At 43.0% G+C, this 20267-nt stretch overlaps 1 protein-coding gene across 3 annotated transcripts; it reads left to right on the forward strand.

Moving 5' to 3' along the window:
• Positions 1–2106: 2106 nt before the first annotated feature.
• TRAM1 (translocation associated membrane protein 1) lies at positions 2107–19889 on the forward strand. 3 transcript variants are annotated; one of them, XM_084849321.1, is made up of 11 exons: positions 2107–2308; positions 5174–5237; positions 7766–7887; positions 8033–8149; positions 9365–9423; positions 9731–9815; positions 11566–11636; positions 13754–13858; positions 15135–15278; positions 16504–16661; positions 19301–19889. In XM_084849321.1, exons 1-11 carry the CDS (start codon positions 2186–2188, stop codon positions 19372–19374), a joined length of 1122 nt encoding a protein of 373 aa, XP_084705447.1. In that variant the 5' UTR covers positions 2107–2185; the 3' UTR covers positions 19375–19889. The 3 variants fall into 3 exon arrangements, with proteins under 3 accessions (XP_084705447.1, XP_084705448.1, XP_084705449.1); XM_084849322.1 differs by lacking the exon at positions 2107–2308 and adding an exon at positions 2800–3148; XM_084849323.1 differs by lacking the exon at positions 2107–2308 and adding an exon at positions 2800–2829.
• Positions 19890–20267: the final 378 nt, after the last annotated feature.

A 20267-nucleotide genomic window follows, 5' to 3' on the forward strand; every position in this document is an offset into this window, starting at 1 on the left:
TGGAAAAAGATGCTTGAAGACTTAAAAATAATCTACTGTGAGAGTGAATGCATTAAATTTGCCATAGTTATTCTGCTTTTCATCAAAATTAAAGTGCAATTGTTCATATATGAACTACTGTGTATGCTCTTTTTTTTGAAGTATCAATATATCTGTGAGTCACTATAGACAGAAAAAATACACTGGTACATCATAAACATTATAGATAAACTCTAATATTTTTTTCTTACATACCCAAATACACCTATTATTTTCCAAAATTTGGGTGACTGAGTAAGAACCGATTAGAGAGGTATTGGAAGAAACCTCCGATCTGGAACAGGTGAATTATTTTTTCTTTATAAAAAAAAAAAAAACTGATGCCACCCACGTTACCTCCACCCACACATATGTGCACACACAGGGAGGGCTGTATCCAAACGTGATTTCTGTGGGTGTTTTGTCGTTTATTTCCCATGTGTGACTGATGAATTTGGTTGATTTGGCTCACATGGAAGTTGCCATTCCAAGCTGTTTTTCAAAAATGTGGACTATTATCTGGAATCAGTATCCAAATATGGTTTCTGTGGATGTTTTGTGGCTTATTGCATCTCTTCCATGTACTTATGTCTGACTGGTGAATTTGGTTGATTTGGCTCACTTGCAAGTAGCTGTCCCAGGCAGTTTTTCGGGACTGTGGACTATTGGCCAGAATGGGTATCCAGACATGGTTTCTGTGGAAGATTTGTGGGTTCTCGCATGCCTCCCATACAGTTATGCGTGACTGGTAAATTTGGTTGCGTTTGCTTACTTGGAAGTGGCTGTTCCGGTCCATTTTTCAAAAAATTATTTATTAGATTTATTAGCCACCCTGAAAGTGGTTTCTGTGGAAGGTTTGTGGCTCATTGCATCCATCCCATGTAGATAAATTTGACTGGTGAATTTGGTCGAACTGGGTTACTTCAAAGTCGCCGTTCCGGGCAGTTTTTCGAGAATGTCAACCATTGCCCAGACTGGACATTGGAATGTGGTTTCTGTGAAGGTTTTGTGGCTCATTGCATCTCTCCTATACAGTCATGTGTGACTGGTGAATTTGGTTGATTTGGCTCATTTGGAAGTGGCCATTCCTGGCTATTTTTCAAGAATATGGAGTATTGCCTAGAACAGGTACCTGTACGTTGCTTCTGTGGAAGCGTTGTGGCGTGTTGTATCAGTCCAATGTAGTTACGTGTGACTGGAGACTTTGGTTGATTTGGCTCATTTGGAAGTGGCCGTTCCAGGCAACTCCGTTCTGTTCCGGATGTGTTCTGAGTATTAAGGGCTTAATAACAATATAATGTTTCAAGGGGTTGTGTCCTAAAATATTGTTCTCAGGCGTTTCTATCATATGCCATAGTGTTTGGCATGTTGTTGTTTTTAAATAAAGGGGCCATTCTGGCCCCTTTTGTTCCGTTCTGGCTTTTACGCCCTCCCAAAACGTACTGGAAAGATACAATATATTCAAGCATTATATTTGAAGGCAGCTGCCACAGACAATATCCGTATGCCTGAATCATCTGAGATCTTCACACATTTGCGTTGTAAAAGAGACCATACGGCAAAAAGGAGGCTGACAACGCGCACGAAACCGCTGTTTCCCCAAGAAGCGAAGGTGCGTCCGGTTAAATCGCCGTCTCCTCCCGCACGCTGCAGAGACGTTGCGCTGTTGCCACTGCGTGAAAGCGAGGTAACAAACTACCCCGGAAGCGCCCGCTACTCAAGCGTATAGCTCTTCCAGCTCAGACCGTAGACTTCGTCGTAATAGTTCAGCCCTAGCTCTATGGCACCCTCCCACTCCGAGCACCGTTTTTACTCGCCAAGCAGGCCAGGCGGCCTTTGTCGTCTCCACCTCGCCGCCGCCGCCGCCTCTCGCAGCCAATCAACGGCGAGTCGCAGGCTTGGTCCGCCGGGTCGAAAGGTGGCGCTGTCGCCGCGTTGCAGAGCGTGCCGGAATGGAGCGAGGCCCTTCTCTCCGGACGGGGGAGAGCGCGAGAGCGGGGGCAACGGGCTGCGGTTTGGAGCGCTGGTGCGCGAGAGGGGCGGAGCGGTTGCCTGGGCTCCCTCCTCCCCCTCCGCAGGCCCCGCCGCAGAGAGCGCGAGCGGGGCTGTGGCGGTGGTTGCTGGAGCAGGGGCCGCGGAGGGCCTCGCTGTGCCGCGCCGCGCCGCCATGGCGATCCGCAAGAAGAGCAGCAAGAACCCCCCCGTGCTCAGCCACGAGTTCATCGTGCAGAACCACGCGGACATCGTCTCTTGCATGGCCATGGTCTTCCTGCTGGGGCTCATGTTCGAGGTGAGGGGCGCCGCGGCGCCTTCCTCCCGCGGCCAGTGGGTCGGGGGCAGCGAAGGGCGCGAGGAGCCGGGTGGGGGGGGGCTTCTGGTGTGTGGGGCTGGACTGGAGCCAGAGGGCGGAAGGGTGGGGGGGTAGCTCCTTCCCAAGGTAAAAAAGAGAGTGTGTGTGAGAGAGAGAGAGAATGAGTATGGGTGGAGGAGAATGCCTGCTTGCCTCTCCCTAGCAAGGAAAAACTCCTTTCTAGAAGCAAGATGTGGATACGCTTCTGGTCCCTGGGGCCGCCGCGCGGAATGCCTTCCTACATCCTCGTCTCCCCTGTTCTGTGGGAGAGGGGGAGATTCGCTTCGGCTCTAGCATGCCTCCGTGTAAAATGTATATACATCGATCTTCCTCCAGACACTGCTTGGCAGAGCCCCGGGGCGGGGAGGAGGAGAGCGTGAGCGTTGTGTTGGCCAGCCTGCCCATGTGGTTTCGGGAGGGAGGGAGGGAGGGAGGGACGCGGTGGACCCGCGTGGAGAAAGGTGCACATCTGGCAGGCTCCTCGGCATGCCTCGCGCCGAGCGGGTGGCGTCCAGAGGCTTGCGCCAGCCCCTGCCAGCACGGCCAGTGCTTAGGGCTGGTGGGATTTGTAGTCCGAAACATCCGGAGGGCACCAGGTTGGGCAAGGCAGAGAGGGAGAGCTGGAGCCGGCAGGGCCCCGTGTCAGCGGATGCGTCTGTGTGGCGTCAGCGATTGGTGTGGCGGCCCGAGCGGGGCATCCCCCCGACGGCGGTGGCTGTCTCGCCCTCGACGGCCCCTGTCGGCTTGAAATGCCGCCTCTCTCGTTCCTCCCAGGCTCGGGTGGGTTGTACGCCCACTTCGGCCCCGGCGTACCTGCCTCCCCTCCAGCAGAGCTCCCCGGATGACCTGGCGCGACCCCAGGCACCTCTCCGAGGGAGGAAGCCCCATTGGACGCAGCGGGGCTTGCCTTTGGGGAAAGCGTGCGCCGGATCGCGCGGTTGGGAGCGAGCCGGAGCCCCCGCCGCAGTCGTGGCGGGGCGGGGGGGCGCTTTGGAAGGGGGCCCCGCCGCGGACGCCTCGCTCCGGCGCGTGTGCGCCTGCCCGCCTTCCGGGTAGTTCCTGGTCTCGGCAAGGTTACGTGGCACTCGGAGCGCGAGCACAGTGAGGAGGGCGGGGAGACTTGGCCGCTGCTGCGATTTGGGGGGCGGGAAGGGCCGGGCGCGGCCGGGGTGGTGGTGGGAGGGTTTAGCGGAGCGGGATTTGGCTCGGGTTGCCAGGACTGGGGGAGAGCGAGCCCTGTCCTTTGTGTGGCACAGGCAGAACTACAAGCCCCACTGGGCGCTGCGGCAAGCGGCCCCTCCCCTCGGCTCCAGGGAAGGTGAAGTGGACGGTGACGTGGGCCTATGGAGCCCCGTGGTTCTGGAGATGCCGATCGATCGCTTGCAATAATTATGCACATGGGGCGGGGGGGGGGCGGGGAATGCCTCCCGCCCCTCTAGGCAGTGTGACACGCATCCAAGCGTGCATGGCAAGGCTTGGGGTAGATTGCCAGCATAAAGGGAAAGCTGCCCGTTTGCCTTCTCCCCACTGCTTATTTTCTAGCGTGTGGGGAAAGAGGGCATGGAAGACTTCAGGATTCAGCCTTCAAACCCATTTATTCTACCACAGATTTCAAGTGGAGTTGCTCTAGAGTAGGAGTAGGCAACCCGGTGCGCTCCAGATGTTTTGCATTACAGCTCCCGAAATCCCTGACAATTGGCTATGCTGGCTGAGGCTGATGAGAGTTGTAGTCTCAGCTATCCGAGGGCACCAGGTTGCCTACCACTGCTTTAGAATAAAGGTTATGAACTTTTAAGACCCCGCAAACCCACTTCAAAAACGGCTAATCCTAGTTCTGATGACATTTTAAGAAAGTAGCACAAGGAAAGATGCACTTTAAAGAGGAGTAGAATTAGAATTCTAGGTAAGAATACCAGCATTTGTTTGTCTGCCAAACAATGAAATGCTCTTTAAGAAGATTTAGTTTTCATGGCATTAATTTAGTTGGTGGCTTCCCTTCTGTCCCTTGTTGATCCTTCTTTTTTTAAAGCAAGAAATTGCAGAAACTGCACTCTGTCCCATGCTAACTTGCCCATGAGTGATGTCATGTTGCAAATTTAGCCAGAAACATGCCAATTTGAGAATGACTGCTGTGGCATATTGGATGAGAAGAAATCAGCAGATTGCAGGATTATCAACAGTGCAGTTGCTTTAGTTATTTGAACAGCCACAGTCTTGTTAGATTAACAAATTTATCCTGGCATAAATTTTCATGGATGTTGTTGAAGCTTATGCCAGAATAGATTTGTTAGTCTTTAAGGTGCCACAAGACCTTTTGTTGTGTTCCTGAAACAGGCTAACTCTGCTACCCCTCTGGAAACAGTCTTGTTAATAGCTGCTCATCTGGGCTATTGGGGCAAGTACAAATTGCTTCCACATGCCCGGTAAGGGACATTTACAAATGTTGATTCCTTTAGGCTACAAATGACCAACAATAGGTATATACAGGCAAGTAGGCTAGAAAAAAATGTATGGGCATTTATTTGTGTTCTTGTACTATTGTGCATCGTGTTGTTGAAGTAGTATTCGTAATTATGTGTAGCTTGATGATCTTCCATTCAGCCCAGTTGGATATCTTGCAGACCACTGTTAAATACTGTTCCGTTGGTTCTGTGATTTACAGCACAATCCTATGCATGCTTATTCAGGCATAAGTCTCACTGTATTTAATGGAGTTCGCTATAAAGTAAGCCTGTGTAGGAATTCTGCCTTGTTGTGGTGTTCGCAGAGTGTTCTTTATTTTGGTTTTGTTTTGTTTTGTTTCAGGTTACAGCAAAAGCAGCTGTTGTCTTTGTTACGCTTCAATACAATGTTACCATTCCTGCCACAGGTAAAATTCTAATAGATATGTAGGCATTTGTCCTAGGTAGTAAACAGAACACTCATATGCTGCTACTATGTTGCCATATCATCTAATTGGCCAGTTTGAAGACTTGCTGCACCAGCAAATACCATCTCAAGATGTAACATTCCAAATGCTTAGCTGTACATGAATGAGCCGTGAAAGATGCTCGAATTTGCACACTTCTTCTCCTTCTTCCCAACATAGATTGTTATTTCACCCCTTAATTCCTAATTTGCTACAAACCTTAGTCGCTATTTAGTCCCATCCAGCAACAATCGTTTGCACTTGCCCTGCAAACAAGGATTAGAAGTCATGGTTTGGCTCTGGCTTCCTGTTCTGTTTTGCAGTGCAAGCACTAGAGGTGTAAAATTTCCAGAATTTTGAAGCCATGGGAAAAAAACAGGTTTTTCAAAGGGGGTGGTAGAAAAAATGGAAATTTGGGGGGAAATGGACAAATGTGCAGTCTTGTCTTGTCTTTTTAGTGCTCTTTACAGAACTCAAGTCACTTTATTCCTTTTAGGACTGCTTTCCCCAACCTGGTGCCCTCTAGATATTTTGGACTTCAGCTACCATCAGCCCCAGGCAGCATGGCAAATAGTCAGAAATGCTGGGCATTGTAGTTAAAAACATGATGGATGCTAGGTTGGGGAAGGCTGCTTTGGGAACAGAAATTATATTATGTATGACTTCTTTTGCTCATAAAGTTATCATAAAAATTAAAAACATCTACATGAAAACTCAGCAAATTTGTAATTATTGTTATTGTCTGAATAAACTATACTTTAAAATTTATTATACCAAACATGATAATTTTATGAGCAAATCAAATTATCTATAATAGATTTTAGGTTCCTATTTATGTCTGACCAGAGGAAACTTCAGCAAGTATTCCCTGAAACATCTGAATTGTCCTAGAAGCCAGAAGAAGCAGGAAGAACTTGAGGCAGAAGAAGACTGATGTACAACATCTGTTCCTGTTTGTAAGGAAGTTTTGGGAAATTCCTAAACCTGTTTCTGTTTGTGGGGTGGAGTTTAGGGAAATCTGGCCTGAGAGAAAAGCTATTTAGATTTATTTAGCTGAAAAAGTATCTAGGAATGGTAAGCCACCATATTTAATTTAAGAACCATTAAACAATCTGAACCTGTTATTTGAAGTGTGACGTTTTATTGTCATTTGTAAATAATTTCTGGGTGTTTTTTTCATTTTGAAAGGTTGTCTCTAGTTGTAGTGTCAATCCCCTGCCTATGCCATAGGACACAGGCTACTGGGTTTCATTGAGGTAGAGAAGGTTTATTCTAGTGGCAGCAGTTAAAGGTTTTTTAGCTGAGGCAGCATTCCCTAGCAATAAGGCTTAAACTGTGGCAGTAAGTTCCATAGACCCAAGTGTCAAAGTTAATTTTAAAAAAGAAAGAAACATAGGTGGGATAACCCACATGATGTTCTGTCACATCTGGTGGTGGCAGGATAACCTAAAGTGCTTATTAGACTACAACTACATTAATTGACTGCTACAGCATGTAACTACAACAAGCCCAGAAACACAGGACTCTGTAGAAAAAAACTGAAACTATCAAGAATGCACATTTTCTTCCATGTTATGATATGATGACTCTACTCACATATTGGGAAACTGAGCATGATTTGGCACATCCCTAAATGTGTATCAGTATACAATACATTAGCTCAATACTTTTAATAAGGAATGAAATAAATAATTACACTGGCAATCTTCTAGAGAGGATTAAGAAAATATTTTCCCCCATAGCTTCATTCTTTCCAGAAATTTTAAATCTCTTGCCTTTGTACAAAAATCTTAACTATATAGGTTTCAGAAATCATTTCGGTGTGGGGGTACAGGCTGGATAACAATATATAAACACCTTGTCTTAAATATTTTATTCATCATTCTGAAAGAAAATATTTCATAATCCAAAGCTGTTCAATTTTTTTGGAAGAAAACAGAAATGATCCTTAAAAAAAAAAGGGAGGAAATAGTTTTTTCCCGTTTTTCCAAATATTCCCATTTTTTTTCTGGGCTTTCACATCTTTGGCAAGCACAAACAAAAATGTGCAAGTTCTGAGGGAATCATGGTATACACACTAGAGCACATAAATCTGAGGCTCTTACGAAGTTTTTTCATGGTTTTCAAACCATGGTTTGGCATTATGTCTGATACTGCCTGTAGTGACTATGAGTTTAATTCTGGAATGGAAACTAACAGTGCTTTCTTTCCTGCGCTGCTCTTAAACCTAATCAGATTTTGAATCTGGTGACTGAAATCATAAAAGCCTTCATTTGTTTTAAGGTACTGTATGGATTGTCATTTAGACTTCTGCTTGTATCACTAATGCCGTGTAGTGGGTAGGAGTGTAAAAATAAATAAACATTTCAGGTGCTAGTTTGTTATCTAATTAGAACTTTTAACTTGTTGCTTTTTGGTTACAGTTGTAAAGTGGAGTGAAGGGTGGTTAAAATAAATATATTTGAATGATGCTGTCTTTTCTCTTTTAGAAAAACAATCTACAGAAACAGTCACGTTGTATCACTATGGTATCAAAGATCTGGCTACTGTTTTCTTCTACATGCTGGTGGCAATAATCATACATGCTATTATTCAAGAATACATGTTGGATGTAAGTATTTGCTAGGACAATATGGAGCGTTACAACACTGAGACAAATTGCTTGCATGCATGCACTGTAGTTTTAGATCTAGGTTGACATGACAACATCTTATTAAAGTTGTGCCGATCAATAACCGAAATGTATTTTCCTTTAGAAAATTAACAGGAAAATGCACTTTTCCAAAACAAAGCACAGCAAGTTCAATGAATCTGGGCAACTCAGTGCATTCTACCTTTTCTCCTGTGTCTGGGGAACAAGCGTTCTTGTATCTGTGAGTATCTCACTTTATATACTTAGGATAAAAATTGATTTGAAACTCTGAACTGTTTAATCTGGGGTAATGTTGTAACAGTTATGTCTTGTATCAGAAGTAGTGAAAAACTTCACACTACTCTGGTAGTAATAACAAAAAATTGTCCTGTGGCACCTTAAAGACTAACAAATTTATTTTGGCATAAGCTGTTGTGGACATTGTCCATTACATCTTTAGTTGTAGTTGACCTATGTTGGCTGCCATAACTGGGTGGAGATTCTTCCTTCCAAATTTGCCCACTGCACACACAGCTCTTTCTACTCTGAGGCTTAAAAGTCCAATCCTAGAATGTCAAGAAAATTCTATCTCAGATTTGATGCTCAGAAACAATCTTGGTGCTAGAAAGAGGCTGCATGCTGTCGTGGAGCCCTTCTTCAGAAAGGGGGTGTAGTGGGGGGGCATATCCCCTAACGAATGAGAGGGGTGCTGGTCTTGCTTGATGGCAAGGGCTTGCCAGGCAGTATGGTTAAGGTTAAGAAGGGCTCAGAGCAGTGAGCTTCTCAAGGGATTCTGAAGAATCACAATCTTATGCTGTGTCTTTGAACTTGTCATGTTTGTCTGGAGTTGGTCTCATCAACATTAAGGTATGTGTTTCTTTCAAGCCACCTTTTCCCACCCTTCGCTTTTGAAAATACGTCCTTAAAATTTTACTGGGGGAAATTGCAGGAGCTGCAGCTTAGTCTTAGCCATATAAATAAAAAGGTTTCTAAGGGTGCAGTCCTATGTGTTGCGCTCCACCTACCGGCAAGAGCCAGGCAGGGTGAGAGGCAATTCCACCCCCTTTCCTCAGTTTAAAATATAAAAAGCTAGCTGGGCCTCTGAGCCCATCTAACTGACTTATCTTTTGGTGGGCAGGGAGAAGACTGGAGAGACCATAGGATCCTAAGCATCCTGGCCTCTCCCCTCCCCACCCACCAGAATGCCCCATTTTCTCCCTCTCCAACTTGTCTTACAAGTTGTTCTTGTGACCTTGTAAGAGAAGCTTTCCGTGGTGGTTGGGACAGGGTGGGGATGGGAAGATCCACAATTGGATCTCCTCCTCCATGCTCGTTGATGTCTGTGGGTGTAGAGGAGGTGATCCACAGCATCTTATGGCACCCCACACAGTGTCTAGGGGCTCTAGGGTTGCTTTTTAAGTCTAGGAAAAAATAACAAGATAGATTTTATTTTTAGGAGAACTATGTATCTGATCCAACATCTCTCTGGAGGGACTACCCACATACATCAATGCCGTAAGTTTATTTCATTACTTTAGTGGGGTGGGCTGTCTCCAGTAGTTCCTGTAAGTTATCCCAGACTTTTAGATCAACTAATGACTTGCTTGTGGGTATTAAAATAACCCTGTTTTTACATTGACTTAAACGCATCCTGTCCTGGTGTTCTGATGCATTTTCTAGAAATGTTGTTTCTGTTAGCGGAATGGGACCAGTAGTTTCTGTTAAACACTCGAAAAAAAAGTCAGATATGACTCTCTTGTAACATCTAAGACAAGGTCTTTTTCAGGAGATATTTCAATATGTTTGAACTTTTCCTTTACAGGTTTCAAATGAAGTTTTTTTACATCTCTCAATTAGCGTACTGGTTCCATGCCTTTCCAGAACTCTATTTCCAGAAGACAAAAAAAGTAAGTCCATCTTTAATGTCATATTCAGAAGCCTGCAAAAATGAAAACTCTTACTTAATTAGCCAGAAAGTAGGAACATAAACTTAAACTCTTCTGAAAGGAAACTGTTTTCTGGTAGCAGTGCTTTAAGCAAGCTTGTATTTTGTTTTACCCAGTCAAATACATTGAGAATCTATTTTATGTTAAATGTTGTCTAGTTCTGTTGTCTAACTGTGAATGTTAGTAACGTTCTTGGGCACATTAGAGGGGGGGCCTTTGAAATAACAAAGAAGACTTCTACAAGTTGTCTCCCCAAGGGACCTGGCTTATATACTTTGAAATATTCCCTTACTTTCCTTGTCATGAAGGTGGGTTGGTTGGTCATATGTTTGGTTTTTAAACAACTTAAACAACATGGGTAAGCTGCAATCCTCTACCTGCTTACCTGGGAGTTAGTCCCATTGAACTCAATGGGACTTATAAGTAGACATGCTAGGATTGAGCTGTTAGTTATAAACACTAAATTACCTGGGTCGCTGCAGTTCAGCAACTAAATTCTTTGAAAGCTTTGCAAATGCCCTGCAGATCTCAGAAGTGGTCAGAAATGAACTGATTCAGACATAACCCTAAACCATGGGTAAGGATTACGTGTACAGGCAGCAGCCAGCCTCAGGCTAACATGCTTCTCTCCTTCTCCAGCATAGTTGTGAGGAGGAGATTGGAAGCATTCACTTCTTGTTTAAATTAACCAAAGTCCTTTTCCCTCACCCACCCACCCCAGTTTGGACATAACAAGAAACTCCTATTTTGAATTAACGAGAAGCAAAAGCTTCCAATCTCCTCATATAGTGCTGAACTGTGACTTAGCCTAGTGTCCAAAAACATTTCTTGCAGCAGCTTTCTGTAAGAATGAGGTAACCAAGAAAAAAAATTAAATGAACTTCTATCATAGGGTGGTCTGTTTTTGTGTTCTGTTTTTTAACTAGAGGAGGGTAGGGTAGGTCTAAACGAATAGATTTTGCATATTACAGTATTGGTCAGCTCTGGTTTCTGATCTTGATGCAATACAGAACAGCAATGCAAACATTGATGATTTTTCAGCATTACACTCATTCACATTACTATCCAGAAATTTTTGGATAACTTAGCAGCTACCATGTCAAATACAGTGAGAGCCTTCTCTTTGCCTGCAAAGAAAATTGAATTTTCTGCTTGGTTGAACAGGCCATGGCTTGAATTATATAACTTAAGTAATTTGGACATTATGTCCCTAAAGATGGCAGGTTGGCAAATACTGAAGAGGGTCCTGTATGATACACATCAGTGTGTCATACGATTTAACCATGGGTGCTGATCCTGTATCCAGTTAATAATTACTTCACATGTAGGGAAGCTTTGGGGCTGTTGCAATTTGGAACTTAAACATAGGAAACTGAGGAATGCATGTTCTGGAAATCTTATCAGCGTGTGAAATCTTTTTTTTGTTGCATGAATAGAAACCCGTTTTATGTGTTTCAAGTTTAGATTAAAGAAATTGAACAGAGATACTATTTTTAAGAGACAGTTATCTTCTTCTAGGGTTTGAGAGAAAAGTTTGTAGAACAGCTATCCAGTAAGATTGTATGATACTAACACACTCCAGGTTTATCTATTAGGAACAGCAGAGCACAAGACAAGGATTGTCTTGATTGGGTAAAGTCCAAAAACTGATGAATGTATTTACAGTGATAGGGTTTCCTGGCAGAATTGATAATGTGTGGCTTTTTCATAGGAAGATATTCCTCGCCAACTTGTTTACATTGGGCTGTATCTTTTCCATATTACTGGAGCGTATCTCTTAAAGTAAGTGATATACTTATTTTGCTGCCATTATGAGGCTCTATACAGGGAAGGAATACAGTGGCAATAAAGAATACATGTAATAGTAAGACGCTGTTTCCGATTGTGTTGTAATACCTCATGCATCTTCCACTAGATGTTTGAGCTTCAGAGGGAGAATTATTCCATAAACTTCCATACCAGGTTTCACTGTGATAACTCAGTGCTCAAGGGAATGTTGAATTTTGTCTGGCCTTCAAAACAAATGTGGGAGATGAGCTCATATTTGAACTTGAACCATAGAATGTGTCTTGAATGTGCACATCGACTTAATATACCAGGAGTTACATTACAAAATATTATGCATTTCTCCCCACCTTTAAAAACAGCTGTGAGGGTCAAGCAAATATTTAAACTCCAAACAAGGAATCCTTTTGTAAGCATACATTTCATGTTTCACTTTGATCTCTCAATTTTCAATTCATATGTCTGATTGCAGTGTATTTTTACACCTGATCCCTTTGAAAATTGGAAGTTTGGAATCTGAAAGACGGAATGATGTCTTGAACATAGGGATGTATGGATTGTGTCAAATCCGTTCTGTGTTTTGCAGATTGTCAAATGCCTTTCATTCCATTGTCTCCCCATTGACGGAATTGGGTTTTTCCAAATTTGCGCAAATGTGCACATGCAAAAATGCACTGATTCCCCCCAAATGTGCATTTTCACACTTTAACCGATAGGGGAAATGCACACTTTTGCCCGTTTTTTTTAATTTCACGTGTTTTTCTACGACAAAATTTGCATAAAATTCAGGAAAATTAGAAAACTGGTCCGTGGAATCCATTCGACAGGGGAAAAGCTGGTCTGCTGCAGAATCCTCAGGTCAGATTCATAAAAACCCAAACTCATTTGGTTCCATTGCGGATTTCTCCAACATCCCTACTTGAACATGAACACCAGCTAGGGATGGACAGAATATTGAAATTAAGCCTGTGAAAAATTTGCTTGTGACTGGTGCAAAGTCTATCCCAACTATGTGTGGTTTGTTTGGAAAATCTGCATGAAATTCTCTTCAAAAACAAGAAGTACTTATATTTTACAAGGTGGTTCAAGGACTACCGTTAACCTCCCCCTCCAACCCCTCCTTGTTTGTACTGATTCTAGAAAGCATAGCAGCTGCCCCATGCACCTTGAAAATTGATCCATGAAAGCCCCTGGGACAACAAACTTGGTGATGTGCCATCCCTCCCTTGAACATATGCCCGTGGGGAAAGGCATCTTATGTTCATGTCCCATCCTCCCAGGAGCTTTTCTGACCCCATTTGCAAGGTATCTAGCCATTTCAAGTGGCTAGAAGGGGTAGAAAAGGTGGGGGCAACCCTTGGACCACCTCCTTGTAAGGTTAAGAAAAAATTGGCCTTTCATTGTTGCATTGCAGATTCAAAGCCAAACAACATTGCAATCTGCACATTAGTCTGGGAGGTATGGCTTGGAAAGGTTCATTCAGGACTCGAACCAAACAGAATTTCTCCATCATCCCTAAAGCCAACTTTTAAAATTTATTTTGACTTGTATCTGCCTTTATGTCAGGTCCCCAAGGCGGTTGACAGTTTAAAAATCAACTATAAAACATTAAAATTCATTAAACAAAAAGTGCCATCGGCAAGAATGGCAGAATTCAAAGTTGCCATACAATTGCCATCAAATTTGCCCTCTCCTCCAAATGATCTACGTGTTCTCATTATTTCGCAGAGGTCCAATTACTACAGAGGCAGTTGTGCCTCCTTCAGGAGGGTGTTCCACAACTGTAGCACTACAACCAGGAGAAGCCATCCCACTTGCTCTTTAGCTGTAATTTGGATGGCAGGGTAACCATGAGAAGGGCTTCACTTTCATTCCATTTATTTCCATCCTTAAGGCACCTTTGGTATCCTGGGTGTGTATTATATTTCTGGGCCCTCTTGAAAGCAGGCATAGGGGACTGAACTTCAGGTGTAGTGTTGAGCTATGTATGAATGTACCAAATTGCATTCCAGGCTATTAACTCTTACATTACAAATGGAATGCCAAATAAGTAGGTGTTTTTACATTGCTCTACTAACCAGCAACTTGTTTTGTTTTCCTTTTTGTTTTAATAGTTTGACCCACCTTGGGCTTGTCCTTCTTGTATTACATTACTTTGTGGAATTTCTGTTCCACATCTCCAGACTCTTTTACTTCAGTGATGAAAAATATCAGAAAGGGTAAGTACTTTACTGAGTTCTCTTACATGAAAAAGTGTGTCTGGAAATTCCACATGTGTATTTCCAGTTAAAGGGCCACGGTGGCTTAGTGGTTAAGACGCTGAACTGCAGACCGGAAGGTCAGCAGGACAGCAGTTCGAGACCCAAGTGCTGCGTGATGGAGTCCCAGCTCCTGCCAACCTAGCAGTTCGAAAGCAAGGAATTGCAAGTAGATAAATAGGTACCGCTTTGGCGGGAAAGGTAACAGCATTCCGTGCACCTCGGTGTTCAGTCATGCCGGCCACATGACCACGGAAGCGTCTTCGGAGAGCGCTGGCTCTTCGGCTTAGAAATGGAGATGAGCACCACACCCTAGAGTCGGACACAACTGGTTGGGGACACCTTTACCTTTTTACCTTTACCTTTTATTTCCAGTTAATAGCTGCATATAGTTAATGCCCCTTCAGCAAATGCTACCTGCTTTTATATACAAATAAAGAAGCATCTTGATAGATTAGCAGTGTTGGGTTTTTTTAAGTTCTCTATTCAAAATAAAACAAGCCTGCAACCAAATAATTGGCTGGTTATTCCAATTAACTACATGAACTTCAGCCTGCCTTATCTATGTAGTTCTCCCCTCTATTTTCCAGCTCTGCTTCCCTTCTGGCCCTCTGTCCTAGGCGCCTCTGAGTGCCTTGACCTGATGCCTCCTCCTCTAGGCCATCTAAACGTTCAGAGCAGTTTAGCCATTTGCAATCAGATACCCGTGCCTACCCTGCCCTTCTGTGACATAAGGACAACTCATTGTTCGGTTCTAGAGGCTTCGTTGCCAGCAATACCACAAAATTGCTAAGGACACCACAGAAAGGCAGTCATTGCACATATAAAGCCCCACCCCACCCCGCAACTGGAATGGTTCCATTAGTTTCAGTGGAGGAGCTCGACCTATCCATACACAGGAGCATGCACATGGAACAACTCCTTCAGTTGAAATGAATGTGGAAGCCATTCCAGGATGGAGAGTTCGTGCTTTTGTGAGCCCACAGAGATGACATCACATCCACTATAATGACTCCTTGCATGGCCCAGAAAGGGTGATGCTGTGTCTTAACAAGCAGAGTTTTAAAATGTATGTGTGAAGGCAGTATATTGGCCCATGACACCTTCGTGGGTGGTAACTTAACAAAATATTTTTCATATCAAACTCTAAAATTGTGGCTGTAAGTAGTACAATCAGGAGATAGAATTCTGGTACAGTACCATAACTCATTGTGAACATTTGGTCTCTTCCTTCTAGGTTTTCACTCTGGGCCATTCTCTTTGTTTTGGGAAGACTCCTGACCTTGATTCTTTCTGTCCTTACTGTTGGATTTGGCCTTGCTAGAGCAGAGAATCAAACATTGGATTTTAGTACTGGAAACTTCAATGTGCTGCCAATCAGGTATAATGCAGATACACAGTTGTGAAGGATACATTATTAGCCATGATAGCTAAATACAAACTCAGAGATTCACTGCCTCTGAATTTGGAATGTGAGTTGCTGGGGAACAAACATGGGCAGAGTCTGTTGCCCTCAGCCCTTCTAGTGCATGGGCTACTTTTGGGAAGATGCTGAATTAGATAGACCATTGGACAGATTTGGCAAGGCCCTTTTTACATTCTTATAGTGCTTTAAAACCATGATTTCACCAGACCTAGACTTATTTGAATAGTCTTGCTGTAGTTTGAACAGGCTTTACCTAGAACTTGTACAATTCCCAGTTAATGTTTGCATGAATGGTTCTCTCTATGCAGGATTGGGATATATAGGGGTGAATTTAAATGATGAATTGATAAAGGTAACTATTAAAATGTTATATAAAGGTTTCTGCTATTTTCATGCTAGATATGATGAAATGTGCTGTAAAACATGGCATAAAAAAGCCTAGCTTAGAGCCCCCATCTTTTTCCAGAAATTTTTTTTTGTAGCTTTCACCCTTTAAAAAAATCAAAATACTTCAGCACTTTGGTCACCTGATATTGTTGGTGCCAGTCCTTCACAAGGAGGGTGGCTGTTCAGAACCATCTGCCATGGTTCAGAGGTGGCAAAAAACATCTTGGGCTCACTTTCAGGATGAGTGTGTCTGTGGATCATCTTCTGGTTATGCAATACTAGGCCTGTATTTATTGTTCTTGGGAAACTGCTATCACAATGGTTTATGTTCTGCAGATCATGCACTGCTACTTATCTAGCCACATGGTATATGTCACTGTGATACAGCGAAGTGATACAGTTGTCTGTATCAGTACAAAATGTACAGTGAGAAGTGGCCCTCAGAATGCAAGACTAGATGTGTCCTCCCGGTTAGAGGATTAAATGTTATCTTCCCTGTTGTAACAGCATAGTTTGATTCTTGCATAGAAAAGGGAAAGCTTGTCCGTATCGCATTTTCAGAACACTTTTCTCAGTGTATGCATCTCTATGTATGACTACCTGTGTTAGATTCCTGTAGCTCTGTAATACTACCATTAAACCTAATAACTCAGGGCTTCTGTGGCACCTTTCCCAAGTAACAAAGCCTGTATAAATGGCATTTCAGGAAACCTGTTCCCTGTGCGAAGAGTTTTCCTGATGCTTGCCATCTCCGGGTCTTCAGAAATCCTAATAGTTTGTCTTTTATTTGTAGAATCAGCGTGCTGGCATCCATCTGTTTAACACAGGCCTTTATGATGTGGAAATTCATTAATTTCCAACTGAGAAGGTGGAGAGAACATTCTTTGCCCCCCCAGCCAGTGAAAAGAAAGTTCATAACAACTAAAGGCAAGCCCTCCAAAAAAGAAAGAGGTTTGTGTTTCAGTATCTTATTCCATACACATTTGGTAGAGGGGAAAAGGAAAGTAGTTGTTGCATCCATTTAGGAAGCTGTGACCAAACTAAGTTCCCTGAATTAAAGGAAGATTGTCATACTGTAGCCAGATAATGGTCAGATAATGAGCATCTCTATAAATATAGCATCAGATGCATGTATACCATGCTTGGCCTACCTAGATTGATAACTACGTGCCAGACAGCAAAGCTCTGTGCTACAACTTGAACTTCTGGATTGTGTTTACATATTTTATTAGATTAGTATATTGGCTTTTGATCGCACTCCAGAAGCTGTTCATAGCATTCATAAAATGAAACTCTTCCATTAAAAATCCTTACCCTTTACTACTTAAAACCATGAAAGAAATGTATCCACAAGGAAAAAGATTGAGTTAGCAGGGGAAGAGAACAGGTTGAAAAATGGGACCTTACGGGCGCAATCCTATGGGTTGCACCTGCAATGATTGTAAGTCCCTGAACTTGGAGGCTTACAAGCATCCTGTGTGGGGCTGGAGGAGCAGCGGAGACAATCTTTGCTGCCCCATCCTCATGCCCTGCGTTTTTCATTAGACAGTGTTTCAGAGGGGGAGGGAAGGAGGCTGGAGAGGCTTGTATCCTGGCCTCGCCTGTCTCCTCCCCTCCCTGCCCACTGAAACACCCCCTTTTTCCCCTCTCTGAGGTTGAATTCCCAACCTCAGAGGCCAGCCGGCACAGTTCTTTCCACACTGGCAGGGAGGGAGAGAAGGTTTGGTTCTCTGATTTCCCCTCTGTGGTCAGGGTGCTGTTTCTGACCTTGGATCAGGGAATATGAAGTATCCTATGGCCCATAGGATTGCTGCATCCAACACTGAAGTAAAACAAAACACACACCAACAAAAGTCTTTCAAGAACATCCCAGGAAAAGTTTAGTAGAAAGAGAAGAGAGCTTCCAAAGGCAATGACCACATCTGCAAGAGCATAGACAATCTGTGATCTGAATTTATTGGAACTTGATCAGCGCAAAACAGATGCAAATAGCAAATAATGCAGGAAGTTTCTGATAGGAAAGTACTGACTCAGTAATTGAAAAGAGTTCACTAGTACTAAACTGGCATGCCCAATGCATTTTTTTAGCCTGCACTGTTGAAAGTGCTTCAAAACAGGAACTCTGAGTCACCATCTTGTTGCCTGGAGATGTACATTTCCAATGGCGACCTGTTACTTAAGAGCCTAGTGTCTTGTGCATTGCAAGAATAAAATCAGTCTTGCATTTTCACTCTGCAATTTAGATGGAGGCGACCGGAAGGTGACTTGAGTATCACCAGCCTGGATGGGTTAGTTCTTTCCCACTAGCAACAGATGTTCACATATGTACCATATGTGCGTGCGCGTGCGTGTGTGCACACACACTCTCGCAGCTTGCCTGGAGCCTGCTTGACATCTAGGTTAGGCACCAGGTTTTAAAACGTTCTATTCTCTTGAGTATTCTAAGTATTGTAAAAGGGGTTTTTGAGCGATGCTTTTCCAGTCTGTGGTTTTATTGACTATGAAATATATTGTAGATTTTATTACTGTACAGTTATGTTTGTGTTTCGTTTTGTTTTGTTTTCTTATTTTGTTTGTGTTTTTATTAAATTGTCTTGTACACTGTCCTGAGACTAAAAACAATAGTTATAAAAATTAATAACTACAATAAGTGACTGATAGTTTGTGGGGCTTTCTGCATTTGGCACCCCAAGTTTATTTTTTTTTAGTTTATATCCCATTTTTTATTTTTTTAGTTTATATCCCACCTTTCCTGCAAGGTGGCATACAGGATGCACCTTTTTTATCCTTGCAACAAAAATGTGAGAGATACAGTGAGTGGACCTCTGGGTCTCCCTAGTCCTTGACCAGTGCTACATTAATTCTTTCCAACAGCATTCTATAATGTTTTTCACCTAGCCTGGTATTTTGTTTATTCTATTTGTATAATTTTTGCCCTGCCCTTCTTAAACCCCCCAAAGGGCTCCAAGAGCAACTTGCGTATCAGTAAAGAACAAGACAGTCCCTGCTCTCAAGCTTACAATCTATAAGATATGACCCAAAAGGGACTATAAGGGAAGAGGTAGGGGAGAGTAAACTCAGGCACTAGTATTTAATGTTACAAAGTTCATAGAACAACCAGCTGGAATGGAAACCAGGTTCCAGGCAGCGAGGAGGAGCCAAATGCTGCTGGTCTCTCAGCAGAGCTAATGGTGGCCCTGCGTTCCTTCTCTTCCCCCCTGACTGGAGCCTGATGGAAATGGCTGCTACAAGATGACTGTGACGTTTCTGTCTCTGGGCTATTCTCCCTCTCATTTCCACACGCTTGAACCTGAAAAATAACCCCAGGATATCTGCCTCAGCTTTGGCCAGTTGTCTTCACTGAATCCCAAAGTTTCAGCCCTTTTAACTTGTGTCAAGGAGATACCCACTAGGTTAACTGGTTTCCTTTAGGCCTTTTGTCTGCTCTAGCAGAGCTACTCTTGAGTCCTTGAAGTTTGACTCCCTACCAAATCCTAAAGAAATGTTTGCTAAGCGGTTTTAAGCTTGTGCGTTCTAGGTTTTGAACCTAGAAGAAAGAGAGTTAACTACATGTGTTTTCTTATTTTTAGAAAATGGAATAAATGGAACATTAACCTCCAATGGAGCAGACTCACCTCGCAGTAGGAAAGAAAAATCATCTTAAAACAGAACTTTATTAAGTTAATTGACTAATATCCCCAAAGAGAACTGCTTTTTGCTTTGGAAAGTCCTTCAGCACCAGAGTTCCTACTGTTAACAAAAAAAATAAAATTAATGCTTTTTTGATTATTGCTACCATAATGTTTATGCAACTTTTAAAAATGTTTTAACTGAAACAGGGGGCCACATTATTTTTTGAATATTTTTGAAAACGTTTTGAGTATTAATTGAAATCCACTTGCCAAAATCAGTGGTACAATCTGCCCGTCCTTCCAGCTTTACAGTGGTGAATATAGTCCATTCCAAAAATGTTATGAATTTCCTTATTTAAAGGAGAACTTGGAAATTAAAGTAAAAAAGCCCCATATCCTTGGATATTCTCTAACACATAGGTGTATATTTTGATTTTACAGTTCATAACAGAATTTGTAAACCAGCAAAATAATATTAATTTGTAGGCAATATCTACAATGATTCAAGAAGTTCCCTTATTAAAACACAGTTGGACTGATTAAAATATTGCTGTGTATGTATGTTGTCTAGGAATTTCCTGTGTATATTGTGGGTTTTGTTGGATTCAAACCCTTTGTAGTATAGGGCATCTTGTCTTGATAACCAGCAGCAAAACATGGTTAGGGCCTATATACATACTGGGTTAGATCCAGAGCTGCTGTTCCGCGAATGGAGGGATTCCTCCTGTTCATGGAAGGAACTTGGATCCAATGGTGGCTGCTGCTGTGGGAAAGCAGAGAGCCAGTTTTCACTGCTTTTCCCCGTATCCTCAGTGCCACCTCCCATGCTGTTCGAGAAGCTCCCCCAACCTTCCAGACTAGATTTTGAGGATAGAGGTGGGTTGCAGGAGGAAGAAGGGGTAGTTGGCAAAAATTGCTTCACCAC

Source organism: Heloderma suspectum, chromosome 4 (assembly GCF_057233095.1).
Source record: "Heloderma suspectum isolate Gila_16-S chromosome 4, 16-S_ref, whole genome shotgun sequence".
Lineage (NCBI taxonomy): Eukaryota > Metazoa > Chordata > Lepidosauria > Squamata > Helodermatidae > Heloderma > Heloderma suspectum.